The 18,979-nt window shown below is 41.8% G+C and overlaps 1 protein-coding gene across 2 annotated transcripts in view; it reads right to left on the bottom strand.

The window, feature by feature from the left end:
• Positions 1 to 18,979, bottom strand: part of GALNTL6 (polypeptide N-acetylgalactosaminyltransferase like 6) — a 775,084-nt gene that overhangs the window by 349,274 nt on the left and 406,831 nt on the right. For both annotated transcript variants that reach the window (XM_038755166.1, XM_038755167.1), the window contains exon 5: positions 16,424 to 16,590. In XM_038755166.1, the coding sequence (XP_038611094.1) occupies positions 16,424 to 16,590 (167 nt within the window). The remainder of the gene's footprint in view (positions 1 to 16,423; positions 16,591 to 18,979) is intronic.

Here is an 18,979-nt window from a genome sequence, read left to right as displayed (position 1 = left end):
TTTTGTTGTCTTTCTCCCCCTTCTAGACTGTGAGCCCGTTGTTGGGTAGGGACTGTCCCTATATGTGGCCGACTTGTACTTCCCAAGCACATAGTCCAGTGCTCTGCACACAGTAGGCGCTCTATAAATATGATTGAATGGATGAATGAAAAATTTCCTCGGCCTGTCATTTATTTTAACATCTGTCTCCTCCTAATGGGCAGGGATGACATCTACCAACCCTATTGTATTGTTTTTTCCCCCAGACTTTGTAATAATGATAATAATGATGGAATTTATTAAGCGCTTACTATGTGCAAAGCACTGAGCACTGTTCTAAGCGCTGGGGAGGTTACAAGGTGATCAGGTTGTCCCCTGGGGAGCTCACAGCCTTAATCCCCATTTTACAGATGAGGTAACTGAGGCACAGAGAAGCTAAGTGACGTGCCCAAAGTCACACAGCTGACAACTGGTGGAGCCGGGATTTGAACCCCTGATCGCTGACTCCAAAGCCCGTGCTCTTTCCACTGGGCCACGCTGCTTGTACAGTTCTCTGCACAAATTAACCGCTCAAACATCACTGTTTGATTGATCAGGTCATACATAGCCCCTATTAATAATAATAATAATAATAATAATAACAATGATGATGATGGCATTTGTTAAGTGCTTACTATGTGTAAAGCACTGTTCTAAGCGCTGGGGTAGATACAAGGTAATCAGGTTGTCCCAAGTTGGGGCTCACAGTCTTCATCCCCATTTTACAGATGAGGGAACTGAGGCACAAAGAAGCTAAGTGACTTGTCCAAAGTCACACAGCTGACGGTGGAGCCAGAATTTGAAACCATGAGCTCTGACTTCAAAGCTCGCGCTCTTTCCACTGAGCCATACTGCTCACATTCCCTATTTCCCCCCTATTCCACATGGGGCTTAGTGTAAATAGGAGGGGGAACAGGTGTTGAATCTCCACTTTATATGTGAGGAAATCGAGGCACAGAAAAAGGGACTCACACAACAATCAAGTAGCAGAGACTGGATCAATAATAATAATAATGGTATTTGTTAAGTGCTTACCATGTGCAAAGCACTGTTCTAAGCGCTGGAGGGATACAAGGTGATCAGGTTGTCCCATGCGGGGCTCACAGTCAATCTCCATTTTACAGATTTTACATTTTACAGATGAGGGAACTGAGGCACAGAGATGTGAAGTAACTTGCCCAAAGTCACACAGCTGACAAGTGGCAGAGCCGGGATTTGAACACATGATCTCTGACTCCAAAGCCAGGGCTCTTTCCACTGAGCCCCACTGCTTCTTCTGGATTAGAACCCAGGTCCTCTGATACACAGGCCTGTTCTCTTTCTATTAGACCATCCTGCTTCTTGTGTATCTCTGGGACCTTTCCTACTTTTTACAATGTCTTTTTTTTTTTTTGCTTTTTGCCTCTGTAGTAAGCAGCATTGAGAAGCAGCTTGGCCTAGTGAAAAGAGCACAGGCTTGAAAGTTAAAGGACCTGGGTTCTAATCATGTCTGCTGTGTGACCTTGGGCAAATCACAACTTCTCTGTGCCTCAGTTACCTCATCTGTAAAATGGGGATTAAGACCGTGAGCCCTGCTTGGGACAGGGACTGTGTCCAACCTGATTGCCTGACACATAGCAAGCACTTAAATACCATTTAAAAAAAAAGCCCTAATTTCCTCCTTTCCCACTCCCTTCTTCATCACCCTGGGACTTGGATTTGCACCCTTTATTCACCCTTCCTCAGCCATATAGCAATTATATACATATTTGTAACTTAATAACAATAATAATAATAATTATGGCACTTAGTAAGCACTTACTATGTGCAAAGCACTGTTCTAAGCGGTGAGGAGGTTACAAGGTGATCAGGTTGTCCCACAGGGGGCTCACAGTCTTTAATCCCCATTTTACAGATGAGGTAACTGAGGCCCAGAGAAGTTAAGTGACTTGCCCAAAGTCACACAGCTGACAAGTGGCAGAGCAGGGATTTGAACCCATGACCTCTGACTCCAAAGTCCGTGCTCTTTCCACTGAGCCACACTGCTTCTTTGTTCATATTCTTGTTCATAATAATGTTTGTCTCCCCTTCTAGACTGTAAGCTCTTTGTGTACAATATGCTGTTGTAGTGTAATAATAATAATAATACTAATTCTGGTATTTGTTAAGCTCTTACTATGCACCAGGCACTGTACTAAGCTCTGGGATGGATACAAGCAAATTGGGTTGGACACAATCCCTGTTCCACGTAGGGCTCACAGTCTCAATCCCCATTTTACAGGCAAAGTAACTGAGGCACAGAGAAGTTAAGTCACTTGCCCGAGGTCACACAGCAGACTAGTGGCGGAGCCAGGATTAGAACCCATGATCTTCTGATTCCCAGGCCCATGCTCTACACACTATGCCATACTTTCCCAAGTGCTAAGTACAATGCTCAGCACACAGAAAGCGCTCAATAAATATAATTTATTGAAAGGGACTATTTTGAATGCTTGGGAAAAATGCAACAGAAGCCCCTGACATGTTTTCTGGGTACAAGGAGCTTACGTTCTACTGGAGGAGACAGGCATGAAAATATTTCCAAGCAGAAATGTCCAAGTACATAATTCACTGTACAATTTACAAATAAGAGTAAGCTCATAATGAAAAGGGAACCTATCTGTTAACTCTATTGTATTGTACTCTCCCATGTGCTTAGTACAGTGCTCTGCATATAATAAGCACTCAATCAATGTTGCCAACTTATACTTCCCAAGTGCTTAGTACTGTGCTCCGCACAGAGTAAGTGCTCAATAAATACGATTGAATGAATGAATGAATACCATTGATTCATGTTTGCATTTGCCTTCTCACTGATAAAACAAAGAAACTCAAAAATCAGTAACCTTGTTATGTTCTTACAATGCAGCTCCCTAAAGCAATGAGTTCAGAAGCCTGCATGCAGCGATGGCTCAATGACACCGTTGATTAACTTGAGTTGGTATTCATTCATTCAATCATATTTATTGAGCACTTACTGTGTACACAGCACTGTACTACGTTGGTGCAGCTTTCTAAGCTTTTGCGCTAAAGAAAATAAAGAATATGTTTAATCTGTTCATGGGAAAACCAGAAATAACTTACATAGCCACAGGGAAAAGGAAAAAAAGAAGCTAACGGAAAAGTTGTCTTCTGCTTCCCTGGTGACTGTAAACATTTAATGCCATTTAGTTAAGCTGATTTGATTGAGGTGTGTTTAAACCCTAATGAAATTAGGCATTCAGAAAATAACATCGGCTTGTCAAGGAAAAGCAGCAGTCAGGGGATTTGGTAATTAAATATGAATTGTAAAATTCTGGAGAAAAGAGATGATGTTTGCAGGTCTCCCCGGCCCTGTTGTGCTCTGCATCATCACAATTAAAACCAAATGTAAAGCAGATGGATATTTAGACATCAGAATAGAACCTTGTATTCTACCAAGAAGTTCGACTTGCCCAAACTCTGAAGACTGCCATCCATCAAATGCTTTCACACAAGTGACACCCTACTCAAAACAGCCTCCTGCAAATAAAACAAATGGGATTTAATCTGCCCTAAAATGGATTGTACAATTTATTTTTCTAGAGGAAGACATGCCTTGTGACCCTGGTGAGCTCTAACGGTTTTGCTTTTAATAAAAATCAGTCCCAGCTGTGCCAAGTCCATATTAATTCACGGGTGTGGGTCTTTCCCTAGTCCCCATAAAGTCATTTTGCTTATTGACTGACGGATGGTTGTGCATGGACTTTTTCTATCATATAAACCCTGAAAACCAATCCAATATTGCTGCTCTTCTCTGCCAATGCTCCACATCGTTCACATTAAGTTTTTATTTCAAATTGTCCGTTACAGTTGGTTACCAAGGTGACCAGTTTTATCCTGGACAGTCCAGTTTCCAGCCGGCCTTTTCCCTGTCCAGTATTGATATGGAATGAGATACTTTTCTATTTTTTTTTCCAAGATGGAGGGAGGCTTAGTACTGAAAATTGGAAAAAATAAAAATAGGAAAGTATCTCATTCCACCACGTTTCACAGTATACCAAGCACTGGGGTAAATACACCATAATTAGGTCAGTCACAGTTCTCGTCCCGCTGTAGGGCTCACAATCCATAGTAGGAGGGAGAACAGGTATTTAATCCCCATTTTCCAGATGATTAAACTGAGGCACAAAGTTAAATGACTTGCCCTAGGTCGCGTCACAAGTTAGAGTGGAGCAGGGATAAGAACCCAGGGCCTGTGTTCTTTTCACTAAGCCACGCTACTTTTAACATGGACTTGGAAATGCAAAAGATATGAAACGATTTGGGGAATCAAAAGGGTCTCCCCCCAAATTTATCTATGTTCCTGAGAAATCCACAGACTTCCCCCAAAAGGTTTCCATGCCATGGTCCTGTTAATGATTTCCATCAGCTGCTGTCCCACTCCTTACTATCAGAACCTTAGAAGGAAGGAGGGGGAAAGAAAAACTACTGGATAGTCTTTCATAATTGCACCATTTTGGGTTTTTTTGCACAATTCTTGCAAACCCCACACATGGGGAATTAAGTCTAGTATAAAGGAGAACATAAGACAAAAGTGAACATAAAAAAGTAGGAGGAAAAGCGGAGAGACAGGAGGAAATCTCAGCCCGCTCTACTCTTCTCATCTTCCTACCCCAGCATAGTTTACATAATAATAATGATAGCATTTATTAAGCACTTACAATGTGCAAAGCACTGTTCTAAACACTGGGGAGGTTACAAGGAGATCAGGTTGTCTCGGGGGGGCTCACAGTTTTAATCCCTATTTTACAGATGAGGTAACTGAGGCACAGAGAAGTGAAGTGACTTGCCCAAAGTCACACAGCTGACAATTGGCAGAGCCAGGATTTGAACGCATGACCCCCGACTCCAAAGCCCATGCTCTTTCCACTTAGCCACACTGCTTCTCTAGTTTACATGTCTCCATGCCTTTATCTTTATCTGATCCTTCTCCTCTTTCTATCCCGGGATTATCTCTGTTTGCAAAAATAGTCTTTTATTTCTACTTCAAAAATTGGGGGAGAAGAAATTATGGAGTGGATGCAGTGATGTGAATGAATATGGTATGTGGCATAATATGATCTCCCAGCTTATCTAAACCACCTAAATAATTTATTATGGTATTTGTTAAGTGCTTACTATGTGCCGAGCACTGTTCTACATGCTGGGGTAGATACAAGGTAATCAGGTTGTCCCACGTGGGGTTTACAGTCTTAATCCCCATTTTACAGATGAGGTAACTGAGGCACAGGGAAGTTGAGTGATTTGCCCAAGGTCACACAGCAGACAAGTGGCAGAGCCGGGATTAGAACCCACATCCTCTGACTCCAAAGCCCGTGCTCTTGTCACTAACCCATGCTGCTTCTCTTAAAGATCTGCCTACCCGTCCATCTACACATCTTGCTTCCATCGACTTGTAATAATAATAATGATGGCATTTATTAAGCACTTACTATGTGTAACGTGCTGTTCTAAGCACTGGACTGTTCTAAGTGCTAAGACTTGTACTTCCCAAGTGCTTAGTACCATGCTTTGAACACAGTAAGCGCTCAATAAATACGATTGAATGAATGAATTCCCTAACATAATTACAGGGCATCAAGAAGATAAACAAAGAGGTTCTTTGCTGAAGTTCTTGAATCCTACATGGCCAATGTTGGGGTCAACCCTGACCCCCTCTAATGATCCCAAACCCAGACCAGTTTTCCAGTTTCCTGTAAATATGGGCACGGCATCTGAGACACAAAATTTAGCAGCAGGAGCCATGGTACAGGAGGCTGGGGGGTTTAAAATAATGAATCCTGGATATATAGGCATCAGTGATATTTACTGAGGGCTTACTCTGTCCAGAGCATTGTACTAAGTCTTTGGGCAGATATGATACAACAGAGCTGGTAGACAGGTTCCCTGCCCACGACGATCTTACAGTTTTGGACATTAATATAAATAAATTATGGATCTGTATAGAAGTGTTGTGGGGCTGGAGGGGTGAATAAAGGTTACAAATCCAAGCGCCAGGGTGACGCAGAAGGGAGTGGGAGAAGATGAACTAACAGCATAGTTGGGGAAGCCCTCTAACTTGGGGAGACATGAGAAGCAGTGTCTCCTAGTGAAAAGAGCACAGGAAGGAGTCAGGAGACTTGGGTTCTAGTTTTAGCTTTGCCACTTGCCTGCTGTGTGATCTGGGGCAACTCACGTCTCTGGCTTAACAACCTTCGCATGAAGCAAAAACTCCTCACTCTTGGCTTCAAAGCTCTCCATCCCCTCGCCCACTCCTACCTCACCTGCCTTCTCTCCTTCTCCAGCCCAGCCTGCACACTCCGCTCCTCCGCCGCTAACCTCCTCACCGTGCCTCGTTCTCGCCTGTCCCACCGTCGACCCCCAGCCCACGTCCTACCTCTGGCATGGAATGCCCTCCCTCCGCATATCTGCCAAGCTAGCTCTCTTCCTCCCTTCAAAGCCCTACTGAGAGCTCACCTCCTCCAGGAGGCCTTCCCAGACTGAGTCCCTCTTTTCCTCTCCTCCTCCTCCCCATCACCCCCAGTCCCTCCCTCTGCCCTACCTCCTTCCCCTCCCCACAGCATTTGTGTATATTTGTACATATTTATTACTCTATTCATTTTATTAATGATGTGTATATAGCTATAATTGTATTTATTCTGGTGGCATTGACACCTATGTGTTTTGTTTTGTTGTCTGTCTCCCCCTTCTAGTCTGTGAGCCCGTTGTTGGATAGGGACCAACTCCATATGTTGCCGATTTGTACTTCCCAAACACTTGGTACAGTGTTCTGCACATAAGTGCTCAATAAATACGATTAAATGAATGAATGGGCTTTCTTTTCCTTACCTGTGAAATGGGGTCTCCATACCTGTCCTTTCTCTCCCTTAGGCCATGAGCCCCATATGTGACATGTGTCTGGTTGCATTTACTCCAGTGTTGATTGCAGGGCTTGGCACATAGTAAGCACTTAACACATATGCCACACTTTTATATTTTCATTACTGAAGCTTGTTTTAATCCAGCTTTACTTACAAACCCAAACCCTGGATTTGGGTTCGGGGGCAGGGGAGAGAAACAAGCATGATAGAAACAACATGACATAGGAGATAGAGCATAGGCCTGAGAGTTAAAAGGACCTAGATTCTAATCCCAGCTCTACCTCTTGTCTGCTGTGAGACCTTGGACAAGTCACTTAACTTCTCTGTGCCTCAGTTACCTCAACTGAAAGAGAAATTAAGACTGGCTCCCCATGTGGGACAGGGACAGTGTTCAACCTGATTTACTTGTATTCACCTGAGTGCTTAGTGCAGTATCTGGCACATAGTAAGCACTTAAATACCACAATTACTATTAATCTGGTTGCTATCCCGGGAGGCAAGCTCTAGATAAGATTGGTTGCACGGCTCAAAGCCTTGACTACTGCTTTGACACTTGGGTTATGGAGATTTATTTCCATTACTCAAAAAATTATTTTTTGGCATGAGTCGACACAGATGAGTTTTGCTTGCTGAAATAAAATCCCCATCAAACCCCGAGATGACTACCCACCTTAATTAACCCAAATCATTCATCAGAGAGCTTTTGCTAACGGAGATGCCCTGATATAAGCAGTTTCTTTTTCAAGAGCAGAAAATGTTCAGTGAATACAACCCAGTATTCACTGATTAACAGAAAGTCACTGGAATCTAAGTGCTTAGTACAGTGCTCTGCACATAGTAAGTGCTCAATAAATACGATTGAATGAAAATGAGGAACAGTAGGAAGATCTCATGGCCTACTGAAAAGAGGCCTTATTGGAGAGTTGGAGGAACAGGGTTCTAATCCCACCTCCACTATTGGCCTGCAGTGTAACCTTGAGGAAGTCATTTAATCACTCTCTGCCTCAGTTTCTTCATTTCTAAAATGGGCATAATACTCTCATTTCCCTACCTCCACAAGAACGCTGTGAGGATAAAAGCAAAGAAGCATTGTGGCCTGGTTGAGGGAGCTCAGATCTGGGAGCCAAATGATCTGGTTTCTAATCCTGACTGCCACTTGCCTACTTATTGACCTTGGATAAGTCACAACTTCTCTGTCCCTCAATTTCTTCCTCTGCAAAAGGGGGAGAAAATACCATTCTTCCTCCTCCTCAGATGGTGAAACTCAGAAAAATAATAATGATAATGATGGCAATGATAACATTTCTTTAAGTGCTTACTCTGTGCCATGCCCTGTGCTAAACACTGGGGTATATACAAGACAATCAAATCAGATGGTCTTTGTCTTATATGGCATTCACAGTCCAACAATGAGGGAGAAGATGCATTTAATCCCCATTTTGCAAGTAAGCAAACTGAGACCCAGACAAGTTAAATGACTTGCCAAAGTCACACAGCATGCAAAAGGCAGAACTGGGATTAGAATCCAGGTCATGAAAAACAATATGGGAACAAATTCCCTAAAGTGCATTGACAGGATTATGAAAATGCCTGGGGGCCCCTATCCTCCACCCAGTCTAAGGGGTTATAGATCATCTACTAATGAACTGCATCCACTGATAGACATCATCTGCAGAAACCAGATTCCTTTGGAACACCTACCAATCTGATGCTCCTTTGTCAGGTAGTGCCCGGGAGAGAGGGCTTCATTCATTCAGTTATATTTATTAAGTGGTTACTGTGTGCAGAACACTGTACTAAGCACGTCAGCAACATACAGAGACGGTCCCTACCCAACAACGGGCTCACAGTCTTCTCGGCCTGCATCTGGTGGCTTGGAAGAGGTTGTCCATCCTAGAAGCCATCTCTAGCCATGGCCCCTTTGCTTTGGTGACCTCTCAGCCGACTGAGAGCCGGCCTGGTGAATGAATAAGTTCAAGTCTTGCCTAGAAGGACTGTAGCCAAGGGTGTTGCAGAATCTTTTCTCCGATTCTATTTTATGCATCAAATCATTCTTTACCCCAGGAGAGTGCCCAAAATCCTGGGAGATGGGGGAGGCTTGGGTGATCCCAATGTGTCCCAAGATTTATTTATTTTACTTGTACATATTTATTCTATTAATATGTTTTGTTCTCTGTCTCCCCCTTCTAGACTGTGAGCCCACTGTTGGGTAGGGACCGTCTCAATATGTTGCCAACTTGTACTTCCCAAGCGCTTAGTACAGTGCTCTGCACACAGTAAGCGCTCAATAAATATGACTGAATGAATGAAAATGATCTACATCCCAGTTTAGGGGGACCCTAAGAGGGATGGAGTACACTGGGGGTCCCAAGGCAAGAACCCAGGTGGAAGCTAGCTTTCCAGCCATCATATGACCAGGCTGGAGGCCCTTCCCCTCCACCCCAGATCAGGGAAAATTGGCTCCCCTCTCAGTCAGTCCTTCATGCCTGGTCCCTGCCAGAGGCAGGGGAAGCCATGCCTTCCCTACCTCCGTCAGCCCTATGTGCCAGAGATAAATTCCCTGGTGTGTGCAGGAGGAATAGGAGCTGGGAATCACAGAATCTTCCTCCTCTCTCTTCCCCGGTTTCACCCCCTTTTCAGTTGTCCAGTGACTACTTAGGCCAAACCACTTAGATGATGGATGAGGCGGCAAGCTAAGGTCACCGCTTATCGGGTCGTCTTAAAGGATTTCACCAGATAAATTTATAGTAGTCCAAAATGGTGATAATCCTTCATGAAACCCCAGACTTGAGAAGTGGCAAGGCCTAATGGATAGAGCAAGGGCCCAGGAGTCAGAAGGTTATAAACTCTAATCCCGGCTCTACCACTTGTCTGCTGTGTGACCCTGGGCAAATCATTTCACTTCTCTGGGCCTCGGTTACCTCGTCTGTAAAATGGGGATTAAGACTATGAGCCCCAAGTGGGACAGGGATTGTATCCAACCTAAATACCTGGTATCAACCCCAGTGTGTAGAACAGCGCGTTGCATATAGTAAGTGCTTAACAAGTACCATAATTATAATTATTTCCACGAAGTCTTGCTGCAGGGGCTGTGTCTGATTTGACTGTATTATATCTTCCCCAGTGCTTAGCACAGAGTAAAATCTTATCAAATTATTAAATCAAGTAATGTGAAAGTTTGAAAAATGGAAGGATTGTATGAATTCAAAGCATTATTTGGATAGAAAAGACAGGAAGACCATAGAGCAAATTAAAGTGGGGGGAAATCCTCAAGCCAGAGGATATTTTTGCAGGCTTTGAATCTATCTGGAAGACTGATTCTTCAATGGAAAAATGGCAAGTTGGAGTCATTTTAAACTCCAACACAAATGTAATCCTCCCCAGTGAGAGCAAGAGTGTTGCACATTTTTGCTGCACTCTTGCCATACTGGTGCAGGAAAAGAATGGGAGGTTGAAGTGCATTTGCATTCCAATCTGTCTGTGTCCAAGGATCCAAGAATCCTTTGGGACTGAGTCCAAGCACGTAATTGAACATGCCCCAGTCTAAAGTTGGAACTTCAAGCATTAAAGGCAGGCAGAGCAACTGATGTAGTGAAAGTTAAGCTGACACCTTTATCCAGGATGGGATAATCATATTATTTCCCCAAAATGCCCAGGATTTTTTTTTGGTTAGGCCAGAACCTTTGGTAGGCTTATCACTACAACACAAATCTTTCATAAATTCTGATTTCTAACAGAGTAAAATTGCAGTGTGGAAAGGAATCAACAGAAAAATCTTTCAATTTAGAATAATGCTCTTTGGCCCTGATATTACACTGTTCTGGGGCAAATCCCTGGGTGCTAAATCAGTGTATTTTGATGTTGACTCTGTCACCTTAATTTGAAGAATTTGACTTTATGTTTTGTATCTTGGCCAAGTTGCACTCTTGAAAGGTCCAAGTTTATATTCCTTTCATTGGAACTGTGCATTACTGTCTGTGACTTTGGAAATGAGTACTGCTCCTTTAAAATTTCAACTCTCCCTTTTGCCCATATGTTAAGACAGTTAATGAAAAATGGTTTCTTTTGAAGTCATCGATAAATTTCATCTTTCTCTCTCTCTCTCATTGTTTTAGATTGGATAGAAAAAGAAAATGGCTAAGATGGAGTCTGATCTACCTACCTTAATTAGGATGGGTCAAGATTCTCTTTAAATTACACTGCATTTATATGGGAATATATATGGGAATAAGCAACACAGATACCCACTGTTTTTATGAGCCCCTTCACCCTTTGGCATCCATCTTGATTTTAAATGTGATGTTGTCCTTTCAGGGTCATAAATATAAATGGCACGGCTAGTGTTGCTGCCCTGCTAGAAAAACTTGAGAGTTTTGGGTGCTGCTCCCTAAACACTGAAAGAACATGAATGAAATAGATACACAAATATGCGAATAAATAAAATAGATACACAGAAATGCCATTTCAGATGGAGTCTAGGTTACTGCTTCGTAAATGCCTGCTACAAAACATTTTTGTTGCTTGTCAACTCAGACTCTTTATATACTCTACAGTGTTAGCATTTCAAAAGAGAAAATATATTGACACTGTGACATTCTTTCTTCTACTAATAATTAACTTTGGCATTTAAGTGCTTACTCTGTGCCAGGCTCTGTACTAAGCTCTGGGGTAGATACAAGCAGATAGGGTTGGATACAGTCCCTGTTCCACAGGGGGCTCACAATCTTAATCCCCATTTTACAGATGAGGTAACTGAGTCAGAGAAGTAAAGTGACTTGCCCAAGGTCACACAGCAGGCAGGTGGTGGAGGCAGGATCAGAACCCAGGTCCTCTGAATCCCAGGCCAATGCTTTTTCCATAAGGCCTCACTGCTCTGGTTTAAAATCCTTTCCAGTTGTTAAATTTCTGAATCCCTGCTTCCCCTGTAGACTATAAGCTCCATGTGGGCAGGGATGCCATCTGCCAACTCTATGGCATTGTACTCTCCCAAGTGCTAAGTGCCATGCCCAGTCTGCCTAATAAAAAGGATGAATCCTGGAATTCTGGATGCCGAATGGCCAGCGCCATGTCTGCTTGGAAGCACAGGAGTTATTTTTAAAAATGACTGATTCCCTTAACCCCAGTGGTACTCTGTCTGATGTGATGCATTTCCCAGTGATCTGGTCCTCCTCAGAAAATGTGTGCCAGCATCATTAAAAAAAATGTCAGAGTCAAAGTCAGCCTCATTGGAAAGCCAGAAAATGGCACAGAGGGATAGCCCCCTTTCATCTCAAGGGAAGCCAAGTCCACACTGGAGGAATCCTGCTTTGATATTTACTTTTCCCACTCTGTAAGATTATGGTAGGTGATCAAGAGGAATATATCCACCCCATCCTTGCTCAAGGTATTCAGCTATCAAATCAAAAAGTGGTCTTTTCACTACAATAGGGGTCAGGCATCCAGACTAAAGGGTACATGTGTATGACTCTATTTTACTTGTACATATTTACTTTTCTATTTATTTTGTTAATATGTTTTGTTGTCCGTCTCCCCCTTCTAGACTGTGAGCCCGCTGTTGGGTAGGAACCGTCTCTATATGTTGCCAACTTGTACTTTCCAAGCGCTTAGTACAGTGCTCTGCACACAGTAAGTGCTCATAAATACTATTGAATGAATGAATGAATAAAAAAGTAAAGGCCCGATGCACCTTGGATCTTGTGAAAAAGAAATGGGAATGGTCTTAAAAACTAAGCAATGATAGTAAACCACATAAATAGAATAGCAATCCAGTTGCAATAAGGATACAGAATTTGTTTCAAGTGCCTTTCTTCCAGCAAATCTCGTTATGATATATCCCCTATCGAGATGCATGGGAGCACAGAAGACCTAGAGAATACTTGTAAAATGCATGATTGGATTCCACAACTTCTTTTAGAGTATCCTAATTTCCAGTGACCTTCAGAAAGGATGGCTATCTAGGAAGACTTCTGGGATTTCAGAATTCATCCCAGAAGATAAGATTTCCCCAGTTGCACAGAGTGTATTTATTGTTCAACCCAATAATTGAGGATTCCAACCTGCTTTTCCCACGGGAGCTACACACTCTATTGCCTACAAGTATCTTCTAAAGGCATGCATCATGATTTTATTGGCCTTTTCATTCAGAGCACACTGCAACCTTTGGAAAAAAAGTGCCTATAAATAAAAGATATCATTATTAAGAAACACACTCAACAATTCCTCCATGTACTCTGGACATCAAATTTGAGATTTTACCACCAAGAATCACCAGGTATGTGTTTAGGCTGATCCACTTAAATCAAAAGGGCCGAGTTTTCTCAAGGGTAGAGAGACAAGAAAAATAAAATTATATTATTTCCTTCCCTTCCCCCCGGCTTTACTCAGTCTAGCAAGTACTTACTATATCCCTCATCATAAATCTGCAAGCAGGGAAATGATGAATAATAACTGTGGTATTTAAGCACTTCCTATGTGCCAGGCACTGTACTAAGTGTTGAGATAGATGGGACTGGAATAGTGTCCAGTTCCCACTTGCGTGTTTTTTCTCCTTCACTTAGTGCACTGCCCTGCTCACAGTAAGCACTTATTAAATACTATTGTTACTGACTAGGCCAGAAAAACCCCTTATGTTTATTTCCATGTCTGCAGAAGCAAAGTGAGTTCTGAGGTAAATGAGTAGGTCATGTCAGCCTCCAGCTGGAAATCTGACAGTCAAGAGCATTTAAAACCTACCCTGACTCCATCCTCATGCAACAAACATAAACATAATTATTTTCCCTACCTTAGCTGACACATTACTATTTTATTTCAAAGTCACTCTGGGGATAAATCTGAACATGTGCTGAAAATTATATCAGCAACTGCCGCAAATTATACCTGCGGCTGCACTGACTTTTGGTACTGCCCATCTCAGCTGAGCTTTAAAATCTGGCCTTCAAAGTGAATAGAAGGTGTTATGGGTTAGATGAGATTTGATTGCTAGCACTGTTCAAGCCTTAATTCTAATGAACAGAAGTACTGTGGCTAATTGCCTAATATAAATACAGCTGGGGATGCATGCCTTGCCAAGATGAAATTTTAGAGGCTTTGCCACTCTCAAGCAGCCTTATGGGGAAATAATGTCAGCCTGGATTTTTCCAGAATTTTCTAATTACCTTGTACTTCTCACCTCAGTGTGTTTTAAGAGGAGGTGGAGAAATTGGAATAATTCTCAGATAAGCAGGAGGGATATTCTTACAAAAAACATTTCAATTGAATTCCACAATCCGCGGACATTGTCTCATTTTCCTTTGTGAGACTTGAGTAGTTAAAGAGAAGCTTGCCTAAATGCAAAATGATCCTCTGTGTTCTTAAGAAATGCCTGGCAGAGGAAAAATGTACTGTTAATATTCTTTCATTTTCCCCAGCCCTCCTGTCTGTACTCCAGAGGCAAGCCCCCTCACAGTGAAAGGTGGGCCACCTTGCTCAATTCTAGGCTTCGGAAAAGCAGCACCAATGGTCCGTCAATACCCCTATCAAACCAAAGATGACAGTAAGGCATTTATGCCACCTTTCTTCTCCCCCTTTGACGATTGTCAAAGGGAAATCCTACAGAGGAATATTCAGTCGCAGCAATGCTCCATGAATCACATTTCTCCAGAGGCCCAGGGCTTCCAGCTGTGCTGTCTCCAGGTCAGAAAGCCACTCTGATGAATCCCCCCCCACCAAGACAAAGCTAATTACCTAGAAAATGATCCAAAATGGCACTGTCTTTGCGCTGTCTTCCCTTTACTCTTTAAATCAGTCTATATATCAGCCTCCTTTTTGATGAGCTACTGCTTCAAATCCAACATATCTACCAGAGGAAAGAAAAAAGGTCCAGATGTATTCATTACCCATTTTCGATCTGGACCAATTAAGGAGGCTATCAACAGCTAAGGTCACTTAACTATATTCAGAAGACAGTCAAGTTTCTGTTCTTGGTATTCTTAGATTCCAGTGACAATTCACAAGCATGGGGAGCACAGAGAGAAAGAGAGAGAGAGAGAGAGAGAGAAACAGTCTCGTGCTCTGAAACAACCATTATTAATTTGTCCTTAATGTCTTTCCGGAGAGGAAGGACTGTGTCGCAAATATAAAAGGACACCAATAAGTATGAGTTTGGGTAATCTAGCAGCTAGCATGTCAGCATCTCAAATTAAGAATTACAGATAACAAGAATGCATTTGTTGAAGAGCCCCCACCAAAGTTTAAGCATTGTGCCTGGCTATTTTTTGAGACTTTTCAAAAACTCCAGAGAAAGTTTAGTTATGACCACAGCCAGGTTTTGGGGAATTTCAATTAATCCCTGTGATCTCAGGCTGTAGTTGTTCTCAAGGTGAAAAGAATAATATATGATCAAATTATTATTGTGTCAGTCTTCCACAGAGCTCTGTTGTACAGTTAAAAGAGGCTGCCTTTTCCAATAAAACACTAGGTAGGCAAACTGACAAGTTACCTCCCCAAGTAGGTCAAAGTGAATGTTTCTTTTCAGTAAGTTAAACCAGAAGATGACATTCTTTCACCACTAATACATTCCTTCTCTTTATGGCTGCAAACATCCTTTTAAAATGTTGATGGGGGAAAAAAAAAAACTTTTCTCCTTGTTAACGAAGTTCTACCAAAATAGCAAAACAAGAAAATTGCAAGGAGGGAGCTGTTTTATCCATCACCGCTACCTGTGTTTTGCCTGTAGTCATGCTAAATTTAGCCTATTTTACTCATATGAGCTGCCTTGTCTTCTACATAAATTTTCTAGTGGAATGAATAAAACCCCTCCATCCCAGGCAAGGTGACAGGCTTGAAGTAACTTGCCCCATTTTCACGATACCATCTGTTCCTCAGTATTGGTACTTTGCCATCTTTTTTTCATGAATAGAACTCTTCAGGTGTTTGGCCTGCATTTTCTTCTCATTGTTTATCCTTTTGGTGAACTCAGAAGGGAGAACTCAAACTGAAACTCATTACCCCCATACTCCCTTAGGTGTAGTAATCACTACACCTAAGGGTGTTAGATTGTGAATCACTACAAGCAGTATGAAGGCATTTGTTGAAAAGAGCTGCTTCATAGTCAGGTAACCCCCCCACCCCCCCCCCAAAAAAAAAGATTTCAAATAAAAGGAATCCACTACATATGACAGATTAGACCATTAACTACACCACCAAATAGTTATCTCTTTTAGTTACCTTAGAGTAAACCCATTAAAGAAATCCATACATCAAAGTGATTGCAGAGATTAAAACATTCCATCTCACAAACATAGCAGCATTACAACACCAGAGAGGCCATCTTCATTATTCAGGCAACTATTTTCAAGTTGCCTATGTGATCTGTCCCTCAGTTGGCTCCAACTTTAACAACCCTAGTAGAACCAAAATGCACACACAAAGTACTGGTGTCATCAAAGAAGAAGCTGTTTAACTACTCTTCAGTAGCCATTAAGAAGGTCAGAAAAAACAAAAAAAAAAGCCAAAGGACTGAATCTTACCTCTATCACTGAAGTCATCCACTAGAATGATTTCGGCAATCAGGCTGTCGGGGGTTCGGTTAATTATGCTGTGTATAGTCCTCAGAAGAGAAGTCCAGCCTTCATTGTGAAATGGAATGATGATGCTAGTATTTGGCAGATTTTCCAGGTACACTTTGTGCTTACAGCTAAGGGTGAGGAAGGAGAAGAAGAAAAAAAAACAACCAGTTGTAGCCAATACAAAGGCTTGGGCCATCAAACTCAGCTGTTCACTTATTAAGTTGACACACAGCTGCAACCGATATCACTGATTCCCTTCTTCCTACTCTTCTGTCTCCACCCCCATCTCAAACAGGCTGCTGCTTTTCTGAATGCTCATATATTACTTATCTACCTTTGTACACATTAAATTCAACATAATCTCTTCCCATGCTGTGACCCATCTCCTTAATGATAGTTCTGTTTTTTTTCAGTATCCAAGGGCAAGATAACAAGCAGTTCATGAAGAGTACTATCCAGGTTCATTTTTTTCCTTAAATCTATGTAATCCATATTGTTTTATTAGGATGAAAAAGCCTGGATTTTTATGTTCCACAATTGTTTCTACAAATACCGGAAGATTTGCTAAGGCATAGTTATAGGAGTGTTTCATTGTTCATCTCTTTTATAGGGTGTTTAGACCACAACTGAAAAGCAACTATTGTATATTAGTTGAGGACTTTCAATGCATTTAAGTTATTTGTTTCTGCCTTCTGGAAATGAACATTTCCTCCCCATTTTTTATGTCCTAACTTCTAGGTAGATACAAGCAAATCAAGCTGGACACAGTCCCTGTCCCATGTGGGGCTAACAGTCTCAACCCCTATTTTACAGATGAGATAACTGAGTCACAGAGAAATAAAGTGACTTGCCCAAGATCACACGGCAGACAAGCGGTGGAATGGTGATTAGAACACATGACCTTCCAACTCCAGGCCTGCACTCTATCCACTATGTCATACTGTGCGTTTCGGGGGTGCTTAGCACATATTAAGTGCTTTACAGATAGCAGGATTATTATGATTATTAGGTATAATTGCATCTTTGCCTTACCTCAACTATCTCCTCCAACATCAAAATCCAACATCCAAAAATGTTTTCCTCAGAAATCCAAACAAAATTGGCCTGGCTTTCAGGAAAAAGATAATTAACCCTTCCTTTCTTATTCTTAATCACCTTCTCCGTGGGTTTTCTGACCTAATTGTTTGGTCTTCATCAATGTCAGATCAATGCATGAGTTTACAAAGCCATGGACGGGGAACTAATCTAAGAATACTGTATATATGTTCGTACGTTTTTATTACTCTATTTTACTTGTACATATCTATTCTATTTATTTTATTTTGTTAATATGTTTTGTTTTGTTCTCTGTCTCCCCCTTCTAGACTGTGAGCCCACTGTTGGGTAGACCATGTCTATATTTTGCCAACTTGTACTTCCCAAGCGCTTAGTACAGTGCTCTGCACACAGTAAGCGCTCAATAAATACGATTGATTGATTGATTGTTTTTCCCCGGATTATGGAGTAGGGGTATCTAAGTATCTCAGCATTCCTGCCACAACTGCTCTTCAAGCCCCCTATCACCTATTTCATCCAAAGAGACTTGAAAGAGAAGAGATAGTTTGGTAGAAAAGAATGAGACCCCTGATAAAAATAACTCTTGTTTGGGAAGGTTCTCGTGCATCTTGTGAGCATATTATGCAGCTCTACATTATGGCTGTAAAACAGAATCTGAAGTGACACAGTGGTTCACGTGTGGGGATACGGCTGAGGACCCTTCCAAGTGCTATACATCAGGGAGGAAAGCAGAAAAGTAGTGGCCAAAATGGTTACTGTAGTAATCTCCGCTACTGATTGATTGACTGATTGGCCATTAAGAGGTAGGGTGGAAGGGAGAATGCAGGAATGAAAGGGGAAGGAGAAAAGAAAAACGGTGAAAGGTAGAAGGAGAGGAAAAGAGAGAGAAGGGGAGATAGGTATAACCACTCTCACAGGCTAAACTAGGCAAACAGAGTGGATAAGCAGAATTTTAAACTTGCAGACATTTTATTGTGGAGTACTAAATTCCCTCCCCACATTATTAAAGACCAAAATTATCCAACCAAGCAATTTTTCACCATTCAGTAGACAATCATCAACTTTAAAATGTTCTATGTTAATGGAAGTTTTAGAAAATTCAGGAGGCAGTTGAAATTATAACTGAAGTAGGTGTAGGCCACTGATAAAGTATAGTTTTCCCTATTTTGGGACATTGGGGTTCATTTCAGGCCTGGAAAGGATGTTAGGAAATTCAGTTTGTTGTTCCCTGAATCTTTAACAGGATTTGTTTTCCCACATCCCATTAGCATTCCATATCTTGAGCTCAAATCATCCCAACCACCTCCTTAGTAGCCCTTATTGGCTCAAATTTGGGGCAGCAGTGTTTTATGAATACCGTCAAACTGTGGCTAAAATCAATGACCATACTGTGCTTGACCTCCTCCAAGGCAAATTTGGGATTAAGACATCTCAGTGGTATTTACTGAGTGCTTATCATGT

Source organism: Tachyglossus aculeatus, chromosome 12, assembly GCF_015852505.1.
Source record: "Tachyglossus aculeatus isolate mTacAcu1 chromosome 12, mTacAcu1.pri, whole genome shotgun sequence".
NCBI lineage: Eukaryota > Metazoa > Chordata > Mammalia > Monotremata > Tachyglossidae > Tachyglossus > Tachyglossus aculeatus.
This window is presented reverse-complemented; position numbering and strand designations above follow the sequence as displayed.